This window comes from Piliocolobus tephrosceles, chromosome 11 (genome assembly GCF_002776525.5).
Source record: "Piliocolobus tephrosceles isolate RC106 chromosome 11, ASM277652v3, whole genome shotgun sequence".
Lineage (NCBI taxonomy): Eukaryota > Metazoa > Chordata > Mammalia > Primates > Cercopithecidae > Piliocolobus > Piliocolobus tephrosceles.
The window spans coordinates 58,921,158-58,942,662 of record NC_045444.1 but is presented as its reverse complement, the minus strand read 5'-3'; the positions used below and the strand labels follow the sequence as shown (position 1 = coordinate 58,942,662).

General features: G+C 42.3%; 1 protein-coding gene across 22 annotated transcripts in view; it reads right to left on the bottom strand.

Moving 5' to 3' along the window:
- RAPGEF4 (Rap guanine nucleotide exchange factor 4) overlaps window positions 1–21,505 on the bottom strand; it is a 312,185-nt gene that overhangs the window by 73,534 nt on the left and 217,146 nt on the right. For 12 of the 22 annotated variants that reach the window (XR_004229213.1, XM_031936487.1, XM_031936489.1 and 9 more), the window contains 4 exons: window positions 18,845–18,898; window positions 18,429–18,535; window positions 13,915–14,036; window positions 12,169–12,352 (listed from right to left, as the gene is read on the bottom strand). Coding sequence is in view for 19 of the 22 variants with exons in the window: in XM_031936487.1 (XP_031792347.1) it covers window positions 12,169–12,352; window positions 13,915–14,036; window positions 18,429–18,535; window positions 18,845–18,898 (467 nt within the window). In the remaining 3 variants the exon portion in view is untranslated. Of the gene's footprint in view, window positions 1–6,921; window positions 7,254–12,168; window positions 12,353–13,914; window positions 14,037–18,428; window positions 18,536–18,844; window positions 18,899–21,505 lie in introns of those variants that run through there. The other 10 variants (XR_004229214.1, XR_004229215.1, XM_023185997.2 and 7 more) reach the window with 3 other exon arrangements.

The following is a 21,505-nucleotide window of genomic DNA, read 5'->3' as shown; positions in this document are numbered from 1 at the left end:
GATGACTTGTTTCTGCATCTGTAAAATGGGACTAACACATGGGATTGTCATAAAGGTCAAATGAGGTAATAATAGACATGAAGCTTTGTATATACTGAAAATATAGTACAAATGTAGGGTGGTCTTGTTATCAGGGTGGGTGTTTAATATGGCTCATCGGATGAATGGACACATGAGTTCTCACGATTCATGCTGAATTTAGGGTCTGCTCAAGGGAGATGGCAGTGGTGCTATGGAGCAGTTCTTTTGTGGCCTGAGGGAGATGTGTCCTTATGCTTTCTTGTCCTTCCCACTGAGGTTAAGTAAGGCAAGGTATCCATGGCACAACTCACTTTTGATACAGGGCACATTTATTTCATGGCAAATAGTTAATTATTAATTAACTATAATTATTAATAGAGGGAGGAGATGTGAAAATGATGGACCTCACCTCTTACTCCAAATTCTGTAAAATAATAAAAAAGGTCTATTTTTTCTTAGGATTATAGATTTATCCTGTTTGTGAAAAACAAATTCCCATCTTAGACCAGCTAAAGGTACTCAGTACCTATGTTGAGATTAGTGGGGCTTTAAACGGAAGTACCATTCAAGACCAAAAAGCAGCACCTTGCTAATCTCTTCATTTTAGCCAGATTTTTGTCTGCTATGCTAAAGGTTTGGCAGAAAAGATATTTTAACATGCAAAATGACATTGGAAAACACATGAGCAACACCACCACCACAAACGATGAACTATCAGCAGACCAGAAAGTTTGAGGAATCCCTGGATAATAGAGAGCAAATGAGAAAAGAATGTCTGAGAAACAAGACTGGAAGCAGCCGCAGCTCAACCCTCATGGAAGAAAACCATCACAGGAGTAACACAGCATCACTGATGAGACAGCTGTGCGCCAATCAGCCCAGAGGGCAGGAGAGGGTGGTGTCACAGGAGTTGATCAAAGGGCCCCACAACTTGGTCAGGCCCCTACCCTCCCACGCCCATCACACTCAGTAGTGGACAGGGGCAGATTTACTGCCAGGCAAGACCTTGAGACCTGCTCTGTAAAACAAATGCCCCAGGAGGACTGAGGGTGAGCACTGGAGCCTGGAAGAAGCAGAAGAGAGGGTGTGAAAACCCCAGGCTCTTCCAGGTAACACAGTAGGAAAAGGAGGCAGCTCTCCCAGGAAGAGCAGGGAAGGGCTCTGTTCCCAGGAAATCCTTGCTATTTTGGCAACTAGTGAGAGGGAAGGGGATGGTGTGAGCCTGCCTGCTCCCCAGGTACCTCTCCCAAAGTGAAGCCTGCCAGGAAACCTGCCTCCCTGCAAGGCCAGCCTCCAGCACTTCCAGGGGAAGCTCTGTGGGGGTGCGACCACCTCATCTGCACAGAAGCCCACATGGGCAGCCTGCTTTACCTCCTGGTCTTTCATTCACCCATAACCCACGCAGAGTAAGAGAGGCTTCCATGGGGACTCCCTGGATGCCTCAGAGAGGTCCACGGCAGCTGTTCGAGACTAGAGGGAACTAAGCCTAAAAACGGTTTAGTTTTTGAATCCTAAACAACATTCAGGCTGCAAAGAAAAAAAGAGAAACACGACAAGAACAAAACCCCAACCCTGTGGTCTGAGGTGGTCACAATAATCACAGGGCAAGCGACTATCATTTGGCAATCCACCCAGGCAGCGAAGAACTTTTTGGTCCTGTTTACAACCAATGTTTTAATGAGGTGAGAGGAGTCAGGACTGCCAGGTGTGAAGAGACTTACTTTAAAAAATGAGTACATTCACAGCTAGCAAAGCAACAAAAGCACTCATGAGAGATTTGCTGTGAGCCAGGACACTGTCCCTCAGGGGCCTCAACATGTCATTAAGATTGAAAGTTGAGGTGAGTCCCAGGGAGGAGGCCAGGTGGAGCAAAAGTCAGTCTGGTCAACCTGTGCCCACCAAAGTGCATCAAAATGGAGCCCCTCCCACCCCAAGGGAGTCTCAGTGTTCGCGGCGGCAGTAACAGAAACCAGCCCAGCCTCTCGGAGGCCGCCAGCTCGGAGCTGCTGTGCCATCTAGTGTCTCAGAAAAGGCTCACCTCTCTACTCTCACATCAGACAAAGGTTCTCCCCCGATCCACCCCACCCCTCAAAGAGCACCCGATCACATCTAAAACTGAGCGCTCCCCACCACAATCACGGAACAAAGTCGCATTTTAAAAGCGGGTTTCTCTTGGCAAACTGGCATTAAGCACCTTTCCTGCTTTGGTCTTTACGGGGGTGACAGGGGAAAAAAATGGAGAAGAGATCCTGCAAATCAGCCCCCAGACTGTTCAAACAGTAATGAAAGGGTCCCAAGGACTGAAGGCAATTTGGCTTTCAAGAGTAAAGGGAACACTGCCCGAGCAGGAGGAGAGAACTCCCATGCACCTTCATAAGAGTAACCTGCAAGGCTGGGGAAGTGAATTGACTCTCTGGCTGCTCTGAGTGGCAGCCGGTGAATGTACCTGGTCTTTACTTGTCCTTCTCCAGATGTCACAGGGAGAGATATTAGGCATCCCTGCTTCTTTACAAATCTGCGTGGTGCCACATTGATGTGGATTTGTCGGATCCCGCTGTGGAAAGGCCTAGTTTCTGCAGGGGATGCATTCTGGCAGCAATGTCTAGTTACAGACAAGATAATAAATGGGGATGGATAGGGAAGCAGTTTATACATTAAAGGATGGGAGGGCTCAGGTGATATTGGAAGCTGCTGGTAAATACAGTCTTATCAAGGAATTTATCAAGGTCAGAGACAGAGCTCCTCAGTTATTGGAACGTGGATAAAATGAGGGATTCATCCAGCCACCAAGCAGCACATTGGCATGGCCCATGGTAAAACATGCAGGTAAGAAAGCAAATAACCCAGTCCTCTAGACCTGTCGCCTAGCAGACCTTGGTACAAGCGGAAAAACACCCGGAGAAATCAATGTTATAAGTATCTACATAAGCCATGGTCAAGCTTCAAGGTTTTTTTTTTTTTTTTTTAAATGCTCTTTTGTGTGTGTGTGTGTGGGGGGGTGCTTTATTTTTGATGCAACGCTTCATCTCAATCCACCTGATTCTCTGACTTTTAAGTCCTTTCTCAAGCTTGGACCATTTTCCAACACTGCTAAGATCTTCTTAATTTCTCACTTCTTCCACTTATCTTAAAGGAAAGTTTAGTGCAGTTTTGCACTTCCTTTGTCTAGCAAAACCAGCAAAGCATGTTTTTTCTTTGCCTCACCTCTCAGGACCCCTGCTTCTTAAGTGTCAATGAGACATTCCAGGAACCTGGTGACTGCACATTTAAAGTGTCCTACCCAGCTCCGATTGCTCAGCTCCCTGCCATGCCACCACCCTCACACCTTATCTTTAACCCCAAAAAGGACATTTTAAGTTCCTTTTCTAGTCCTAATAGCAGAGCTTGTGTACACAGGGATCCTTTCCTGCTTTGTGAAGTTAGAAATGAATACAGTCTACAACTACAATAATGAGCAAAAGCTTTATGAATATTTGTAAGAAATGAAGTCATCACTGTCAGGGCATGGGGTAAGGGTTCCATAATTCATGGCTTCTGAGGGCTAAGTGTTTTTAGGACAATGTGGTTTGATCATGTTTAGAAACTGAATATGCCCAACATTCTTCCAGCAAAAGTGTTTACTACAAGGACACTCAAGGAGTTTAACATTAAACCTTTTAAAAGGTACAAGTACAAATATTTTCCTTTAAAACACCTAAGCAGCAAGTTGAGAAGAACAAATAAATTTGGATGGAGTCAGACAGTATAACCGCTTGCCTTTGAGGATGAAATATATATGTGAGATGGAAAATGCAAATGTTTTTTGAGAAGGTGTTATATGAATGCATTGTTACTTTTTCCTTGCAAAATGTCAATTCTTAATTAATCAGGGACATAGATGATCCATATTTTGTAGCTATTTCACTGCTTGTTCAGTAAATTCACTAGTGAGGACACACTTGAGGCAACCTAGTAGAGAGGAAATAATATTGTCAATGAAAGAAAAAAGGAAGAAATAAAATTGGACTTGGAGTAAGATTTAGATCAATTCTTAGTTCAGCCACATATACTGCTGTGTGACGTTGAGAAAGGCACTTGGTATTGACTAAGCTCAATTTCTTTGTCAGGACATAGTGGATTATCATGGGCCATACTTAATTCACGGAGCTTTTTAGTGATTCAAAGAGGGGAGGGATGTGAGATCACTATATAAACTATATAGTAGTATTCAAATATTAGTGATTAAGTTTTGTTTGTGGTTCTGGCCAGAGGGTTACTGTGGAGTGAGTTGACTCTTTCCAGAGCTGTGGGTTTTCAGTATTTTTTATGTGATCTTTAGACTAAATTTTCCAGCAACTCTTCAAAGGAGCTGTGAAGAGAGGCAGATTAATTATAAGTTGGGTGCTGGATTTGGCAAATAAAAATACTGCATGAAATATACTTATATCAGAACATTGTTATTCATTGAAATTCCAATTTAACCGGGCATCATGTATTTAACCTGGCAACCCTAATCATATGGCAATTAAAACTATAAAGCAATTCATTTCTGTGCAATCAGTTTGACAATGGATTTTAAAACTTTAGACCCATATGGCCCATTGGATTCTGCTCCTGACAATACACAATAAAACTCAGGACATAAGATAAAAATAAAAGAATTATAGGTTCTAGCAGCATGTAACTCTCTCAGGAAAGAATAATCTTCATCATCATCTTAGCCCATTTTGGATTAATAGCACGCCTGGGAATCTGCCATGCTAGAGGACTTTTTTCAACAGTAGATGGTGCACTCCATTCTGGTCTATATGGTAATAATTTAATGAAATTAGATTAGTCTGTAATCATTATTATTATTTTTTTTTTTTTGAGACAGAGTCTCGCTCTGTTTCTGAGGCTGGAGAGCAGTGACATGATCACGGCTCACTGCAGCCTCCACTTTCCAGGCTCAGGTGATTCTCCCACCTCAGCCTCCTGAGAGCTGTGATTACAGGAATGCACCATTACGCCTGGCTGATTTTTGTATTTTTTGTAGAGATGGGGTTTCACCATGTTGCCCAGGCTGGTCTTGAACTCCTGGGTTCAAGCGATCTGGGTGCCTCAGCCTCCCAAAGTGTTAGTATTATAGGCGTGAGTCACAATTCTTACAAGTCGCACCCAGCCTTGTAAGAATTATTCTAAATTGAATTTCCATGACACCTTTCCTTTCCAATGCTCAAAGCATAAACCCATGAGTCCATTCTGAAGCCCCTTTGAACCATGGCAGGTGGTAGGGCACAGTAAAGAGCACAGGCTCAAGAGTCGGGCAGACCTGAGTCGAAGCCTGAGTCTAGTGCTTTGTGGATAACCAAAGGCAAGTGACTCAGCCTAAGCCTCTGTTTCCTTGTCCATAAAATGGGAGTAATATTAAGTAACTACCTCAGAGTTTTGTTGAAGGAATTAGGTAATTGTTTAGCACGGTGTCTAGCACACATATGCCCAATAAATGGTGGCTATAATTAAATTTAGTTGGCACTTGTGTTTTCATTTCCAATCTATTGTGAAGTAGGGAGAGGGCAAGCAGGTATTATTGAACTCCTTTTATACCTTAAGAGACTTGTAATCTGAAGATGTTAGATGATATAATGGTAAACTGGTAAGAATAGAACCCAGAGCTCTTGTGCTCAGTAGCATTTTCACTTTATTTACAAGACTGGTGGGTCAAATGCATGTATCTCAAAGGCTATCATTTCAAACTACAACAAATATAACCTCATAAAACTCAGTATCTGGCTTTCTGTCTTTAGTTGACCCCTCCAGTCTACTCTCTGGAGATAGCAGAGAAATCAACCTACTACAAATCTGATCACACCACAACTCCCTCTAAAACTCTTCAGTGGTGCCCCAAATGACTATAAGATATCCAACATACACCGAGGGCATGGCAGATGCCCCCACTGACCTCAGCCTAACTCTCCAGCCGTATCTCCTAGTGCTCCTGTCCGGTCACTTCCTCAATGTGAAACAATTTACAGTCCCCTGCACAAACTTTCCCAGCATCTTTCTGCCTGTGCCCCTGTCCGGCTAGGAGCTCTTCCTTTGTTCTGGGAAGAACAGTATTAAAATATTATTTTTTTGCTGCTCTTAAGAAGAAAGGTGCTGAGACCAGTGGCTCATGCCTATAATCCCAGCACTTTGGGAGGCTAAGGTGGGAGGATCGCTTGAATCTGGGAGTTCAAGACCAGCCTAGGCAATATAGTGAAACCTTGTCTCTACAAAAAACTAAAAAATTAGCCAGGCATGGTGGCATGCGCCTATAGTCCCAGCTACTTAGGAGGCTGAGATGGGAGGACCACTTGAGCTCAGGAGATGGAGACTGCAGTGAACTGAGATCACCCCACTGCACTCCAGCCTGGGTGACAGAGTGAGACCTGTCTCAAAAAAAAAAGAAAAAGAAAAATAGAAAGGGCTCGAGAAACAACCTAAGCAGCCAACGATCACAAACTGAATGCACTAAAGAACCATTCAGAGAATATACTATTTAAAAGCTCCACCCTTAAAGGATATTTAACTTTAAGAGAGAATGCTATGATATGTTATTAAGTGTAAAAAGTTAGGAATTAAAAAATAACCAGTGGGATAGGCACTGAAATGTTACCAGTAATGAACTGAGACGTGATTGCTGGTGTTATTTCTTCTTTTTTAACTCTTGTCAGTGGTTTCCAAATTTTCTCCAATAAAGAGATCGACTTTAACAATAAAAAGTCATTAAAACCTTGAGGCAATCTTATAATAAATCCTAAACTGTAGATGAGCTGCTAAGTTCATCCTCCCCTCTCCTGAATCTGAATCAGAAAGGTAGCAATCCAATGGTTGGTTTCTGGCCATGTGGATATGAGGAATAAGAATAAATGGCTTTTACGGGGAGAGGCAGAGAAATGACCCACTTAATGCAATCATTTATTCAGGTAAATTCTACAAGCTTTCACTGGTGACGCTGAAATCTTTCAAGCAATGACCAAGGCGAAGGTCGCCATGCAGTGAAGGATGGATTCACAGTGACTGTCTTACTTTAGAAGCCTAGGTTCTTTCGGTCGTGCTTTTCTTCTCATCTGATTAGCATTTGAGATGAACTTCGTAACTGTGGACATTCTCTTGACACATCCGAGCAGAAATCAAAACCCCCTAACCACCACCAATTTTAGGCTTGCTAATCTGGAATCCCCTGAAGAAACAAATCCCTCTATAATTACCAGGATTTTAAATTCCACACCCTGGAAAAGAGTTTAGACAAATAAAGATCCTACTAAAACAGGCACTGCTAATTAAGACACAATACACAGGCTCTCACGCGCCCTCTAGATCAAGTGTGTGGAATGGAATAGCAGGGGGGTAGTCTCCACCCAGCCTCTGCAGGACAGCCTTGCATTAGGGCAGGCAGCCAATTAAGGGATAAACAATACCCTCCCCTCTCCCCTACAGTATTTTGCCTTTATGTCATTTAATCCACCTTAAATTGTTGCCTTTCAACTTTACGCCCTATAGCATATGTTTGATATGAAGCCAATGTATCTCACATTTCCATATTTCTTAATGCCTTAGCAGAGTATGGGCAGTAAACAAACAAACAAACAAAAAAAACCCCATTTCCAGGACCTTCGAACATGCTCTCAGTTTTCAGGAGCAAGGTGCTCAGATGGTCTCTTCAAGACAACAATGATACTGGCAGTTCTTGACTAACTAAGCCTGTTTTCTCTCTGTTAAAGTAAAATTAAGTAGTAGCTCCAAAGATTATTAGCAGATCAAAAAAAAAAAAAAAAAAAAAAAAAAAAGAGGCGGGGGTATGTGTGTACGTGCATGTAGAGCTGGAATGTCTGTCTCCTAAAATTAGATTCCTTGCTTTTTACTTTCCCATCTCTGGGAGCTCTTATTCCAGCAGAAAGAGTCAAAAGAAGAAACTGCCAGCCCAATTCCAATGTTTACAAAGTTTCAAAAAACCTGGGGAGATGGGAAAAATCCCAAGGGCACCTGAAATATTAATTTATCACATAAAATAAACAAACTCGAGTTCCTGTGTTTCTGACCCAGTTGGAAGATTCCCCAACTTCCAACAATTCTCTTAATGTTATACACACACACACACACACACACACACACACACATATATTTCTCTCTGCTCGGGCCCAAATGACTTACCTCTTTCTCAACTTACTTAGGCTTCTAGGCTGTTATGCTTTTTCAGAACTGCAGATCTAAATTTTGATTTGGGAAATAGTATCTACTTAATCGCCCTCCCACCTTTAGGCTGGTCTCTGATAGACCGTCCTGAACACTGGAGCCTATATCTCACTTTAGTTGGAAGGAGTGGTTTGAAGACTTCTACAGCAGAGCATCCTGTCTCCCTGAAGCCTCTTTTTTACCTACAGCCGGCCTCAAGTTTACAATACTTTGCTTACCTAGTCACTCCAGATCCTTTTACGCATGTTACGCATGCCAAAATGCACGTTTCTACTGGTAAGAGTCCCCATTGTACCTACTCGCTATAGGGCAACCTCTTGTTTTTAGATTTATAAACAAAGCAAAATCAAAACAGTATAAGCTCTGAGAGCTCATTCTGTGTTTGATGGCCCTGTCTGGGAACTACAACAACAGCACCGTCAAACTGTCATCTTCTGTAGTGCTTGCCCTCAAATGCCATCTAGGTCTGCACCTGTGAAACCAGGACGGGCATTGTGAGTCACTCTGTCTGCCACCACATAAAAAGCTAATTTCACATGCAGCATGTATGTGTTTTTTTTTTTCAATACCAATAGCAACAAGAGTGTGCCAAAAAATTTCCCCTGAAGCTCTATTCTGTTTTTTAAACTACAGAACATTCTTTCATAGTTTGACAGTTAAAACGCTGCAGTTAATGTAATAAACAGAGAATTTTTCTAAGTAGCCTGTCAAAACAAGTGACACTTTTTTTTTTGCTAGCAAGTCTCCGATTCAGAACAATAGGAAGTACCTTTCAAAGCAACATCTTCATTATACAATCAAATTCTCAAAGTAATCTTCTCATCAAAGAATATTGTGTTATTTCTTTCCCAGTAATTATCAGAGTTCTGCAACCTCTCTGGCAGTGGTGACTATTATAAAATGCAGCTGTGCTAAGTTTAAAAGTCGGGAGGTCCTGCCCTGGTCAGTATGAAGCCAGTGCATCTCATGCCTCCACATTTCTTAATGACTTAGCATTTTCGGCAGTAAAAAGTCAACATTTCCAGGACCTCTGAACATGCCCTCAGTTTCCAGGAGTGAAGTGCTCGTTTGGTCCCTTCAAGGACAGTAGTGATACTGGCAATTCTTGATCAGCTATGCTTGTTTTCTTTCCACTTAAATAAAGTAGTAGCTCCAAAGATTATTAGCAGATCCAAAAAAAAAAAAAAAAAAAAAAAAGTGTGTGTGTGTATGTACACATAGAGTTGGAATATCTGTCTCCTAAAATTAGATTCCTTATTTTTCACTTTCCCATCTCTCGGGAGCTGTTATTCTGGCAGAAAGAAAACTGAAGAGTTCCTGAAGTGCCAGCCCAATTCCAATGTTTGCAAAGTTTCGAAAAACCTACGAAGATGGGAAAATCCCAGGGCCATCCAAAATCATGTATCTCAGAATATTTGTAAAACCTGTACTTTAACAACTAGCAATAGAATGGAAGAGTGTCAGCTTTGGAATGTAATATTCTATGAAGAATCTGGGCTGCCAGGGATCATGCAATTCAATGGTGTATGGAAAATAAAAGGAAGCACAAGCAGTGACTCCCATTTCTCCCAAGGTGACTCATGAAAACAAGCTCTCAAGTCTCTTGTGAAGAAGGGTAAATCAAACAATTAGCATGAATGTTCCTAGCATACAGCAGGCACTCAACTGATGATTGTTGGATCTTAATCTAATTCGGGAATTCCTCTCCCATGGAATTATAAACTCCCCAAAGGCAGGAGCCATTTTATTACTTTTTTCTTTTGATCTCTTTGGTAGATGCTCAAAAACATTTGTGAATCAGATGGCATTTCTGCCTCCCTCGGAGCAAGTAAGAGCTGAGGGAACATTAGCTGGGACTGTGTATTCACACTTCCATTCATTCATTCACTCACTCAGTAAAGGTTTACTGATGGCTTACGTGGTGTAATGCACAGAGGTAGGGATATGGCCTTACTAACTTCCACACCAGGTTAAACCCTCCTTTACATTAGGCTGTGCTAACACACACTACATCTTCCTCTGTAGCATGTGATGCAGCTGTGATTAAATGATTGCTTGCATAAGTAGTTGTTTAAGGTTTATCCTCTGCGCTACACAGAAAACTCCAAGGAGGAGAAGGCTTCTTGTTCAATGCTTACCTTAATGCCTTAGCACCTAATATAGTGTCTAGAAGAATGTAGGTGCTCAATAAATGAACAAATGCAGTAAAATGAGATCTGTCTTTGCCTTTGAGAAACTCATAGTTGACTGCAATATTTCTCCACAGGGGCACTGTTCTCAGGACAGCTCCTTATTGTGTTGGGTTCCTAGGTACTGCGGTGTGTTTGGCAGCCCTTGGTCCGAGCCACTGCCCAATGAGTGCTAGCAGTTGGCCCTCTCCTGCGCTTTGACAACAGCCCTTAGGGGGCTGTCCCACCTTGATTCAGAACCACTGCATATGCTGGTTTGGATGCAGGTGGCAGCAAGGAGGAGAGCAAAAAGGGGATGGACCCAGGAAATGATGGGGAAATATGCAGGAGGGACAGTGGGACAAGAGGGGACAAGAAAGAAAACATGGCTTAAAATGGTGGTGTTCATCTGAGTTTCCCAGGCCCCAGGGATTCTCTCAGGCCCCCTCAGCCACGCTGTCCTACGATCCTTCAGGGCAGAGAAACCATACACTGGCTGGGCAGGTATCCTGGACCCCACTCCTGCTTCTGTCAGTGAAGCTCTAGCTTTGTTTGATGTTTCGGATTTTCCTGTTCATGTTTTTGTGTGAAGAAAGGGATTTGAGGCTTCCAGACGTGAAGAGCATGGTTCTAGAGTTAAGGACGATGGTATCTGCTGGGATGAGGGAGGCCTTTGAAACACATGGTGTGGGAGAGTCAGACCCCACGAGAGAGTTTTGACAAAGGGGACAGCCCTGAGTAAGGGCAAGTGAAAGAATCCTGGGGAAACGAAATTAAAGTGCCTTCAGAGAGGCTACTGCCGGTTGGTCTGAGGGGCAGCCTCTGGGAAGGCTGGCCTGAGGGACACCTCACTCTTGGAAAGCACCCAGCAGACACCCAGGACATGCAACATGCAATGCCCTTCTCGAGACTAATACACCAAGGTCAGCCAAACATGACTCAGAGCTGACATCCATAGCTGGCCAACGCTGGCTGCAGGGCAGAGGGCGTCTTCATTTCCAGCCGAAAAATACAAGCCTGTGTGGTGGTTTCAGAAGCAAGTGCCAAGTCACCGCTTACTGAAAAGGTCTCCCTGAGGATCAGGACCACAGCGTATGCTTCTTTATATGCCCCATAGCAATTAGTGCAGTGCCCTGCATCAAATAGGGGCTTAATAATACATTCTTCCTGAGTGGATGTGATTAAACATTTCAGAGTCCTCAGTTGCAGGTGGTGGCCTGCTCCTGAAGGTGGGTTCAGCTGAGAAAGAAGGGAGAGACTGCCTCAGTGGCTCAATGGGGGACTTGACAGGGGTAATGTAGTTGTGGTGTGCTCAGAAGAATGAGCTTCAAGAAGCCTCAGAGGAGGGTAGGAGCATGTGCTGAATGAGTGAAGGAACAAATGAACGTAGGCCGGGGTGTGAAGGCTATGGCCCTGATGACCTCTGTCCTGTTGCAGTAGGGAGAAAGGTGCTACTGCTGACTGGCATAGAAACAGAGCAGTTTCTGTTTGTCATTGACCAAAGGTCATTTAATATGGGGACTCGGTTTTGACAGCCCGAGCCAACTAATGACAACCTCTACAGCTTTAAGTCTCATGCAAATGGAAAATAGAGCCATCCGGATCAAACACAAAAATTAAAATAACAGAGACAAGCACTGCTGTGGCACCCTTCAGCTGCTCCCTTTTGTTCCATGGGGGATGGCCAGGGCTTTTGAGAGCAGCCTTGTGTCTGTCCCCGCGGTATGTCTACGCACTAGGCAGCCTCAGGACCTGGAGGGGTGAGCCACGAGTTCTCACTCACGGTTTGCGGAGGATCATCCTCATGTGGGCGTCAGGGCCCATCTGTGACAGCAGAAGCATGGTGTCCTGGAGCTCCTCATCACACTCCTTCTTCTCTTCCTCAGTAGGCAAAGGGGCATCCTCATGCTCGTCATCCAGAAATCGATAGAATAAATATTTGTCTTGGAAATGGTGCTCCTGGTCCACTACGGGAAACATGGAAGCACGTGTCAGCTGCGGCACCTCAGCCTCACAGCTCCGTTCACTGGAAACAAATGCAGGGTGTCGGGCAGGATGGCCAAGTGGTAGCAAAGCCGGGAGCCTCCTCACCCTTCTCACTCTGCCCTGCCCAGGCTGTGCAGCTGGAAGACATGACCTCGGGGCTGCAGTCATGCACACCACAGCCCTCTCAGACCCACCCATCTCCTGGGCCTCCGTGGGACTCCCTTTGAGGACCTGCCAGCATTTCTGAGATGAACAATTTGACCTGCAGAAATCGCCTTCCTGATATTTTCTAGGATGTGGGACCTGTGTCCCCAACAGGAAAGGAACCAACTGCCAGGTCATGTTCTGTCACGGCTTTTGAAAGTACAGGCTTTAAAAACAATCTGCTTTGTCAGGATCAGAATTTATGTTATTCTTTCTGTATGTACTGTTTATCAACTGTACTGTCTGCACTCTGGAAAAAAATGTTAGTATAAAATTAGTTGTTTGAACAAAGCTGACCAGACCAGGTTTCTAGATCACACACTGCTAGAAGGATTTTGTAGTAATCTTCTTCCCAATCTGATTTTTAAAAATTTTTCCTCTTGTTCCTTTAAACAGGATTTAAATCTTGGTAGAACAAAGACAATGAACGTGGCTCAGAATCCCTCATCTACATGTCTTAGAGCCTTGAGCCCCTTTTCAGGATGGAGCATCAATACTCTCAAAAGGTAAAGACAAGCAGTAGATCCCTTGCTGCTCAAAGGGTGATTCCTGGAGGAGCAGCAGCAGCAGCACCTGGGAACTTGTTGGAAATACAGACTCTGAGTCTATTCCAGATGAGCTACATCAGAATCTGCACTTTAACAAGAGTCCCAGGCGACATGTATGCATATAAAAGTACGAGAAACGCTGGCAAAACCATTACTAGATTCCCAGGTGTTGGAAAATGAAATAAATGGTTTTAATATTTTGTCTGTTTGGAAGTGTCTTAAACAAATGGCATGAGAGTTTGGCCAGAGTTACACGCCAGTCCTGAAGAGCTACTCTGTTCAATTATAGCCCCTGCAGTTATCAAGAGTCACAATTGCAGAGCACATTCTTGATTTTAAATATGGTCATCCTGTGGGTATACAAATTGGCTCTCCCAGACAGTGGCACAGTTAAAAGGCAGCTTCCGAATTCATTACTTACTTTCATGTCATCAGCCCAGCCACACACTTCACTGCTCTTCATTCTGCCCCTGTATCAGGATTGCTATGCACTGCTCAGAGTATAATCACACTATCAATGAACCGTGAATGCAAACTAATAAACATAATTGGAACTGATGCACTCGGGCTGCAATTTCATTTTCCTTTCATACATTCTCCCAAGTTAGGAAGGTACAGTGGTGGAACATAGCAATCAATAGCATCTACTTGCTGCATTTGTATTGCTAAATGAAGATGCTAGCTCTGCAGGTCCCTAAAGGGATTGTAATTCTTTCTTGCCCATTTGGGAGTTCAGCAACTACTTACCCAGGGAAATGCACTTAGCATTTCTTGAGAGGGGCTCATCTTACCATGGTTGAGAACACCGTCTTCTAACAGGACTTGCCACATGCCAACAGCTTGAGTACGGGAGTGAACACATGGTGTCTGCTGCATCATCCAGTCCACCAGCTCAGTTCCCACACAGCATTGTCTAAGGAGAGGTGAGACATAAAGGGTGGGGAAGTCACCCCTTTTCAGATAGAGGATGGGAGATGGCTTCTGAGAGGAGAACCTATCAAAGGGCTTAATGGTCTCCTACTAGAAGAGGTCTCACGGCAAACAAAGCACCACACACGGTAGCTTCAGGTTCTCAAATGCTAATACAAGCCAAAAAAGCCACTCAGTTCATGACAGACCTTTAAAGCAAGGCTGGTTAAATGAAAGCATTACAACTTGCAGCACCAGGGGAGACCGGGGACTGCCAGAGGGGGAGATTGTCTGGCAAGCTAATCAGAGGAGCAGAAACTCTGTCCTAGTGAGCCAGTCCCAGAAAATCTCAGTGCAAGATGGAGGCAAAGCAAAATACATACTGACTGTCTCCACCTGAGTCTTGTGCCGAATGAGTTAATGTTCATGAGGCACTCAGAGGTGCTATGAAAGGTGCCGTATAAGTGCAAAATTACATAGCACTTTATATTTTCAAGTAATACTACTGATCTTCCTCAGAGGGGTGTTGGGAGAAACAAGCAATTAGGGATGCAAATCTCCTTGAAAAAGTTCTGTGTAATGAGCATTAGCACTTCTCCAGAGCCTGTCATCTGAAGAGCTCCAAATGCTTGCTGGCTTCCTGTATATTCACACATCAATCCCTAAGATGCCCTTCTGTGGTGAGTTGGTCTGGATAAGCAAACTGTATACATTAGTTAGGAAATGCATAAGCATACACACTCACATATTCGGGAATACCGAAACTGCCCATGGGGTGAGGGAAGGGGGCAGGTGTCCACAACATGATGGTTCAAGAGAGGAAATGGAATCTGGAAGTCCTAGTGATGGCTCAATCCCAAGGGATGATGGAACAAGGCAGGGAGTCACAGAGCAGCTGGCTGTCTGCAGCTGGGACTGAATCACTGGTGGCCTCCCCTCTCATGTAACGACAGCACCACTTCTGGGGCACGGGCTAGGGAGCTCCTCTCTAGTTGAAACTGGAGGAGACTTATGGTTCTGTGCCACTTTAGGAACAGTCTTGAAGTGGCGGGAGACATGAGATACAGAACTAGGTCTGCTACTTAGCTATGTGACTTTGGCCACATGGTTTCAACTCTCTGGTTCTCACTTTCCTTGCCTGTAAAAAAAAAAAAAAAAAAAAAAAAAAAAAAAAAAAAAAAAAAAAAAAACGGGAGCAAATGATGGCCTCTAAAGCCTTTTCCAGCTCTAATAATTTTAATCTTAGACCTCTGAAATCTATCAGAGGAATTGTGGGATTCCTTGATTTGGGGTTGACCCTGACTTCACAATATTTCAGAGGGAGGGTATACCAAGAAAGTCATTATATTTCCAGGACTGCCCTTATTACAGTCTATAACTGTACATTAGAGCTTCAATGGGCACAGTCACCTACTTATAAATCATTCTGAACCAAACATAAGACCTTCCAGAATATTTCTTTCCTAATTTGAGAATTGATTAATGGTAAAAAATCATGTAAAAATACATAAAATCAATTTCATTTGGCTTTTAATTCAATGATTACCTTTACTAAAAAGAGCACACAGACTTGAGATGATCCCAGAGCATCTGATGAGTCCTTACAAAGGCTATAAGAATCTTGCAGTCAGAATACTGAACAACGACACACAGTTGTGCCACTTGTAGCTGATGGAATCACAGGCATCCTTTCCATTAATGATCCCTAGATGATTTAGAATTGACAGCAGACCTCTAGAATAGTGATTTTGGGGGGTTATGCTGCATCTGGAGAGACTACAGCCCCCTAATACTGTAGCAATAATATAATGGAGTGAGAAGCAAGAGGGAGAGAGAGAATGGAACTGGAAAGTATAAGATCTGGGACAAGGAACTCAGACTGTCCTGCAGAAAAAAGAAATCATGCTTCCGGCTTCCAGTTGAGTCCTATGGTTATTCCCAACAGATCATTAATTTGTGTCACAGGGCGTGGAACAGACATAACACCTATATTTCAGGGGTTTAAAATCTTAATACGATGGAGCACAAAAGAGATGATGGTTTCCGACTTCTAGTTTCCATGATCTACCATGAAACATGACATACTTTAATGAATTTTCCCTAATGCAAGTCAATACTTGGCAAAGCACAATCATATCTTAAATTAGGGGAAAAAGTAATATAATTTTGAAAAGAAAAAGTTCCTTTAACCGTATGAGATCTTTGAGATTCCCTGAATGAATTTAAAAGGTTGAACTTTCTCTGAAGACATGTGACATATTGATTTATTTATTTTAACCTTTACTTTTCTTAAAATTATAGCAGTTTGTAGCTATGTGACTTTGGCCACATGGCTTGATATGGCCTGATATGGTTTGGCTTTGTGTGCCCCGCAAATCTCATCTCAAATTGTAATTTCCATGCTTCAGGGGAAGGGCCTGGTGGGAGGTGATTGGATCATGGGGGCAAATTTTTCCCTTGCTTTTCTTTTGATAGTGAATGACTTCTCATGAGATCTGATCATTTAAAAGTATGTGGCACCTGCCCCTTCTCTCTCTCTCCTGCTCTGCTGTGGTAAGATGTGCCTGCTTCCCCTTTGCCTTCTGCCATGATTGTAAGTTTCCTGAGGCTCCCTAGTCATGTTTCCTGTTAAGCCTGCGGAACTGTGAGTCAGTTAAACCATTTTTCTTCATACATTACCCAGTCTCAGATAGTTCTTTATAGCAGTGTGAAAACACACTAATACAGGTCCACAGACTAGAAAAAGAATCAACTTGTGGTGTTGGAGAACACGACTTACAAATGTAAACATTCAAAATGGTAGTTAGTTAATATCAACATAAAAAGGGCTAGGTAATCAATCTGTCCTAAGAGATGGAATGTGTCTTAAGTGGAATATGCTACTGATAAGACTAAGGCATGTTCTCAAGTCCCACCTCATTTCCAAAATTCTGTCAACAAGAGGGCAATCTAAATGTAACACACTGTCAATTTTGGTCTTGTAACATATTCATGCCAAATGCAAGCAGAAGAGTTTTAGTTTGCATGGAGTATAGAAAAAATAATCAGAAGAGGAAGGATGTGCAATATATTTTTTCTATCTCTGTCCTTGAGAGGGAAACTGGATCTTGAGGCACATATACTTGGTAGGTTTGCTTTAAGATGAACCCTGTAGATACTAGATCTAGATCACATTCAACTAACATTTACTGAGCAGTTATTTATGCTCCAATTCCTGAACCAGAACCTTTATAGGTTCTATCATAGTTGGTAGAAGATATACATCCTTCATGGTAACTTTGAAATTTGTATTCTAGCTTTTCAGTGTGTCTTACGAATTTGGTTCCTGTGAGTCAAATGGGTTTTGGCTCATGCCAGTGCTGATGGGTTCTGAGGTCATGTCTAGGCTAAATGGGAAAGAGAGTCTCACTGATCGCTGAAACAGGGCTGTCATGTCTGAACCCTGGGACTGGGAAGAGAGAGTGAAGGCTTGTGTGCCACATATTGGCAATTCTAGTCCCTCAACACTTGCTGAATTAATAAAATCAAAAGTTAGGGATTAGACTCGAGTTCTTAACTGGCCCACCATGGTACAGTCATCCCCGAAGGTTCAGCTAACCACGAAACCTCAGTCTTTATCTCTGTCATTTCTTAACTCCAGTGACAACTACAATTAGGAATCCATATTCTATATGAATATATATGTGATACAGAGTTGTATATCTTACTATATGCATGCTAGGATGGAATCCTACTTTAGAAAACAAGCTCTGTAAAGCATGTTTTGTTCACTGCTGTATCCTCAGGGCTTTAAACACAATAGTGCCTGACACCCAGTAAGTGCTAGACTTGTGGAATAAAAGAATGACTGAATGAATGAAATGATCACTGAATCTGGAAATCAACCAACCTTGGTTTAAATCCTGGCCCTGCCACTCACTAGACTTGTGATTTGGACATGCAAAACTAATTTCTCCAAGCCTCAGTTTTGTTATCTGAGAAATGGTCATACATGTCTGGCAGTGTTATGTGGATGAAATGAGCTAATATACCAAAAGGGACCTGGTACAGGTCTTTGAGTATAAATAAGTGTGCAGTCAATGTTTGTTGAATGTGATCTAAATCTAGTAGGCTTCCTAAAAGTCACTAGCAAACAGAAATTACAAAAATTTTCTTCTCTGTGTTCATCACAACTAAACCGATATCCAAACAACTTAGTTTAGGAGGTGCTGGGAATATTAAGGATACTTAAACAACTGCAGTTAATTTGAGATCTAAGACAAGCCTAACCTTCTAGAACCTGAAGGCATTACAAAATGGGCTGCACCCACATGGAAAACCGGGAGAAGCATTTTTGTTCGATTTTCACTAAATATGAATGTGAGCGGGCCACAGCCTTTAGAATTAGCACACATACCTGTATGTCTTTAGGTGGTATTTTCTATCTCTTATCATGTGAGGTGCTCGAGAGAGAATGGCATTTCGTAAAATTTTTCCAGCCCTGAGGATCTTCTCTGAAGGGACCTGGATTGTAATCAGGTAGAAGGAGGGGAGGAGAAAGAAGTGTTTATAGAAGGAAAACAAACCAAACAAATCCTGAAACCACTTTCCAATCTGACTCTGGCTTGGAAAACGTAACTCACTCAGTATGTTTACTTTGTTCACTTGTGTGATATGTCACTGGTTTATGTTGAGAACTGAGACGTTGAATATTTCCTGTCTCTAGAAAATGTATCAGAGGCTTCCTGATGTGATGGCCTGACATATGGATCACCTCCAGAGGTACTTAAGAAGCTAGCTCAATAGCTCATCAACCCACCTACATCCCATTACCTTGGTAATGGTGTTAGCAGGACGAAGAGGAACGTGAGGTTCAATGAGAGGTGTCTGAAAAATAAAATGTTAAAGCAAAAGAAAATTAAACAAAAAGTTCACTGAAGAAAATTATGGGTTGGGGGATAATAAGAAACATCAATTTTTTTTTATAAAACTCAAAATAGAATTTAAAAAACAAGAGATAAATTCTGCCTAAAGAACTTGAATGCATAGGCATTCAAAGGGCAAAATTAGACCATTCAATTTGCCAACATTTAAATATAAATTATTAAAAATGAAAAACCAAATAGATAGGAATGATTAGATGTTTGTAGGCTTAATGAGAAGAGGAAATAAACATCTATTCAGAGCCTAACAAACATCAGAGCAGAGGAAAAAGCAAAACAAGATAAACATAAATGGAGATTAAAATGACCTGTCTCCAGGGGTGGGAAGAAAGTATTGATATGGGATGGAAATGAGCTATTTCATCTCTCTCTTGTGTAGTTAAGATTCTTCTTCTGCAATCTGAATTTTTAGAAATAAAGTTTTAATTTTTAAATGTGACTTCTTGGCGGTTCTCTGCACTCAAGCTCCTAGAGCCCACTGAGGCAGTTAGTACTCTTCTCTTTCTTCTACTAAGTAGAAGAAAGTGTACTGAGTTCAGGATTCTGTGACTGTCAGATCAGCTCTAGGCTCCAGAGAAAATACATATGATTATCTACATTCTATTTTTTAGATAGATGGGGTCTTGCTCTGTTGCCCAGGCTGGAGTATAGTGGTGTGATCCTAGCTCACTGCAGCTTCAAAGCCTTGAACTCCCAGGCTCAAGAGATTCTCCCACCTCAGCTTCCCGAGTACCTAGGACTAAAGGCTTGCACCACCATATCCAGTTAATTTTTTTCTGTAGAGATGGGGGTCTCGATATGTTGTCCAGGCTGGTCTCGAACTCCTGGCCTCAAGGGACCCTCCTGCCTTGGCCTCCCAAAGTGCTGGGATTATAGACAGGAGCCACAGCACCTGGCCTATTAACCACATTCTTCAAATGGAGGTATTGAATGTAATCCCAGAAAAATTACTTCCACACAGCTACACATTAAGCCCTCTAGTCTTACGGAGACCCCTTCGTTTTCTTGCTCCGAAATTATCTGGTAAAGGTATTCCAAATGGTGGAGAAAAGTTTATCCAGTCAAGGGGAGTGACAGAACCACCAATACAAGGCCATTTATGCCACTTCCAGAAGGTAAGAAAAGATGGCAGATTTATTTCTTATGAGATTGTGGTAGGCAGAATAATTCTCCCCCCAACAACAACAAACAAAGTTTATGTCCTCATCCCTAGAACCTTCAAACATGTCAGGTTACACGGCAAAAGGGACTCCATGGGTATTTAGATTAAGTTAAGCATCAAACCAAGGAGATCATCCTGGTGTTTCTAGCTGGGCTGAAGGTAAACATAAGGGGGCTTAAAAGATGGTAGAGGGAAGCAGAGAAGTCAGAACTGGCTTTGAAGATGAAAGATGCCAAGGGCCAAAGAATGAGAGCAGCCTCCAGAAGATGGAAAAGGAGAAAAACAAACAGAAGAGATTTCCCCTAGAACTTCCAGATGAACGCAGCCCTGCTGACGCCTTATTGTGAGCCCAGTGATCCCCATTTCAGACTTCTAAACAATAGCACTGTTCGGTTATTAAGGTGTTTTTTAAACCACTACATTTGTGGTAAATTGTTACAGCAGTCATGGAAAACTGATGTAGAGATTATTATGCTTTGTACTAAAAACTCTACTGTTTGCAAATAGAAGCCATTACAGTGAAAATAAATTGATAAGTTTTCCCTCTAGTCCTAATAAAAAATTAATGGGGTAAATAAAGGCCAATATATAATATTGTACATAGCTAAATACAAATATACATGTATAAATATATACCTTTTTATCAACAATAAGTTTCAAGTGGGTTGATGCTTTTGATTTATAATAGAATTAAGGAAAAAGAGAAAAGAATACTAAATTTTTAAAATAGCAGCATAGATAAGATACAGATGTATTTAGAATGGCTGAAATCTCACTGAGCCAACTTATTTAAACATTTTCATCACCTCGCTGGCATCTAGCAGACTTTTTTCCCCTCTTGAAATCACTGTAGCACAGATGTCAAGCAACATTATAGTATTTTAGCAGCATACTGTTTACAACCAGCATAGATCAAGAAGTATCACTCTAGTCCAATTCAACAGTTGCTTTAAACACGGACTGATTTTGCCCTGAAATAGTCCATGCTCCGTTATGGCAGACCTACTGATGGAGAGAGACTATGAGCTCACAGAGTCCCTGTACTTGCACCTAACACCTCAAAGAAGGCAAGAAATCTTTGATGGCATATCACCCAGAGAAGCGTTCAAACACGCCAGACCATCATACACCAGGACCTTGAAAACATGCAGTTAAAACACGCTACATATTGCTAAGTTGTGAGTTCCCAGGTTCTTAAGCCTCTCACCTCTTTTCATTACACAGGTTGGTTTACAGTCTAGGACTGAGCCTCACTGTATCAAATTGTAAAGACCTCTGGTTTCTTGAAAATAATAGTAGAAATCTGTTCCTTCTTGTCTTAGAGGAAAGAGGTGCAAATAGGTGTGGTCTAGAGTAGATGGGTATGGGATTCGTTTCTGAGTTCGCCTT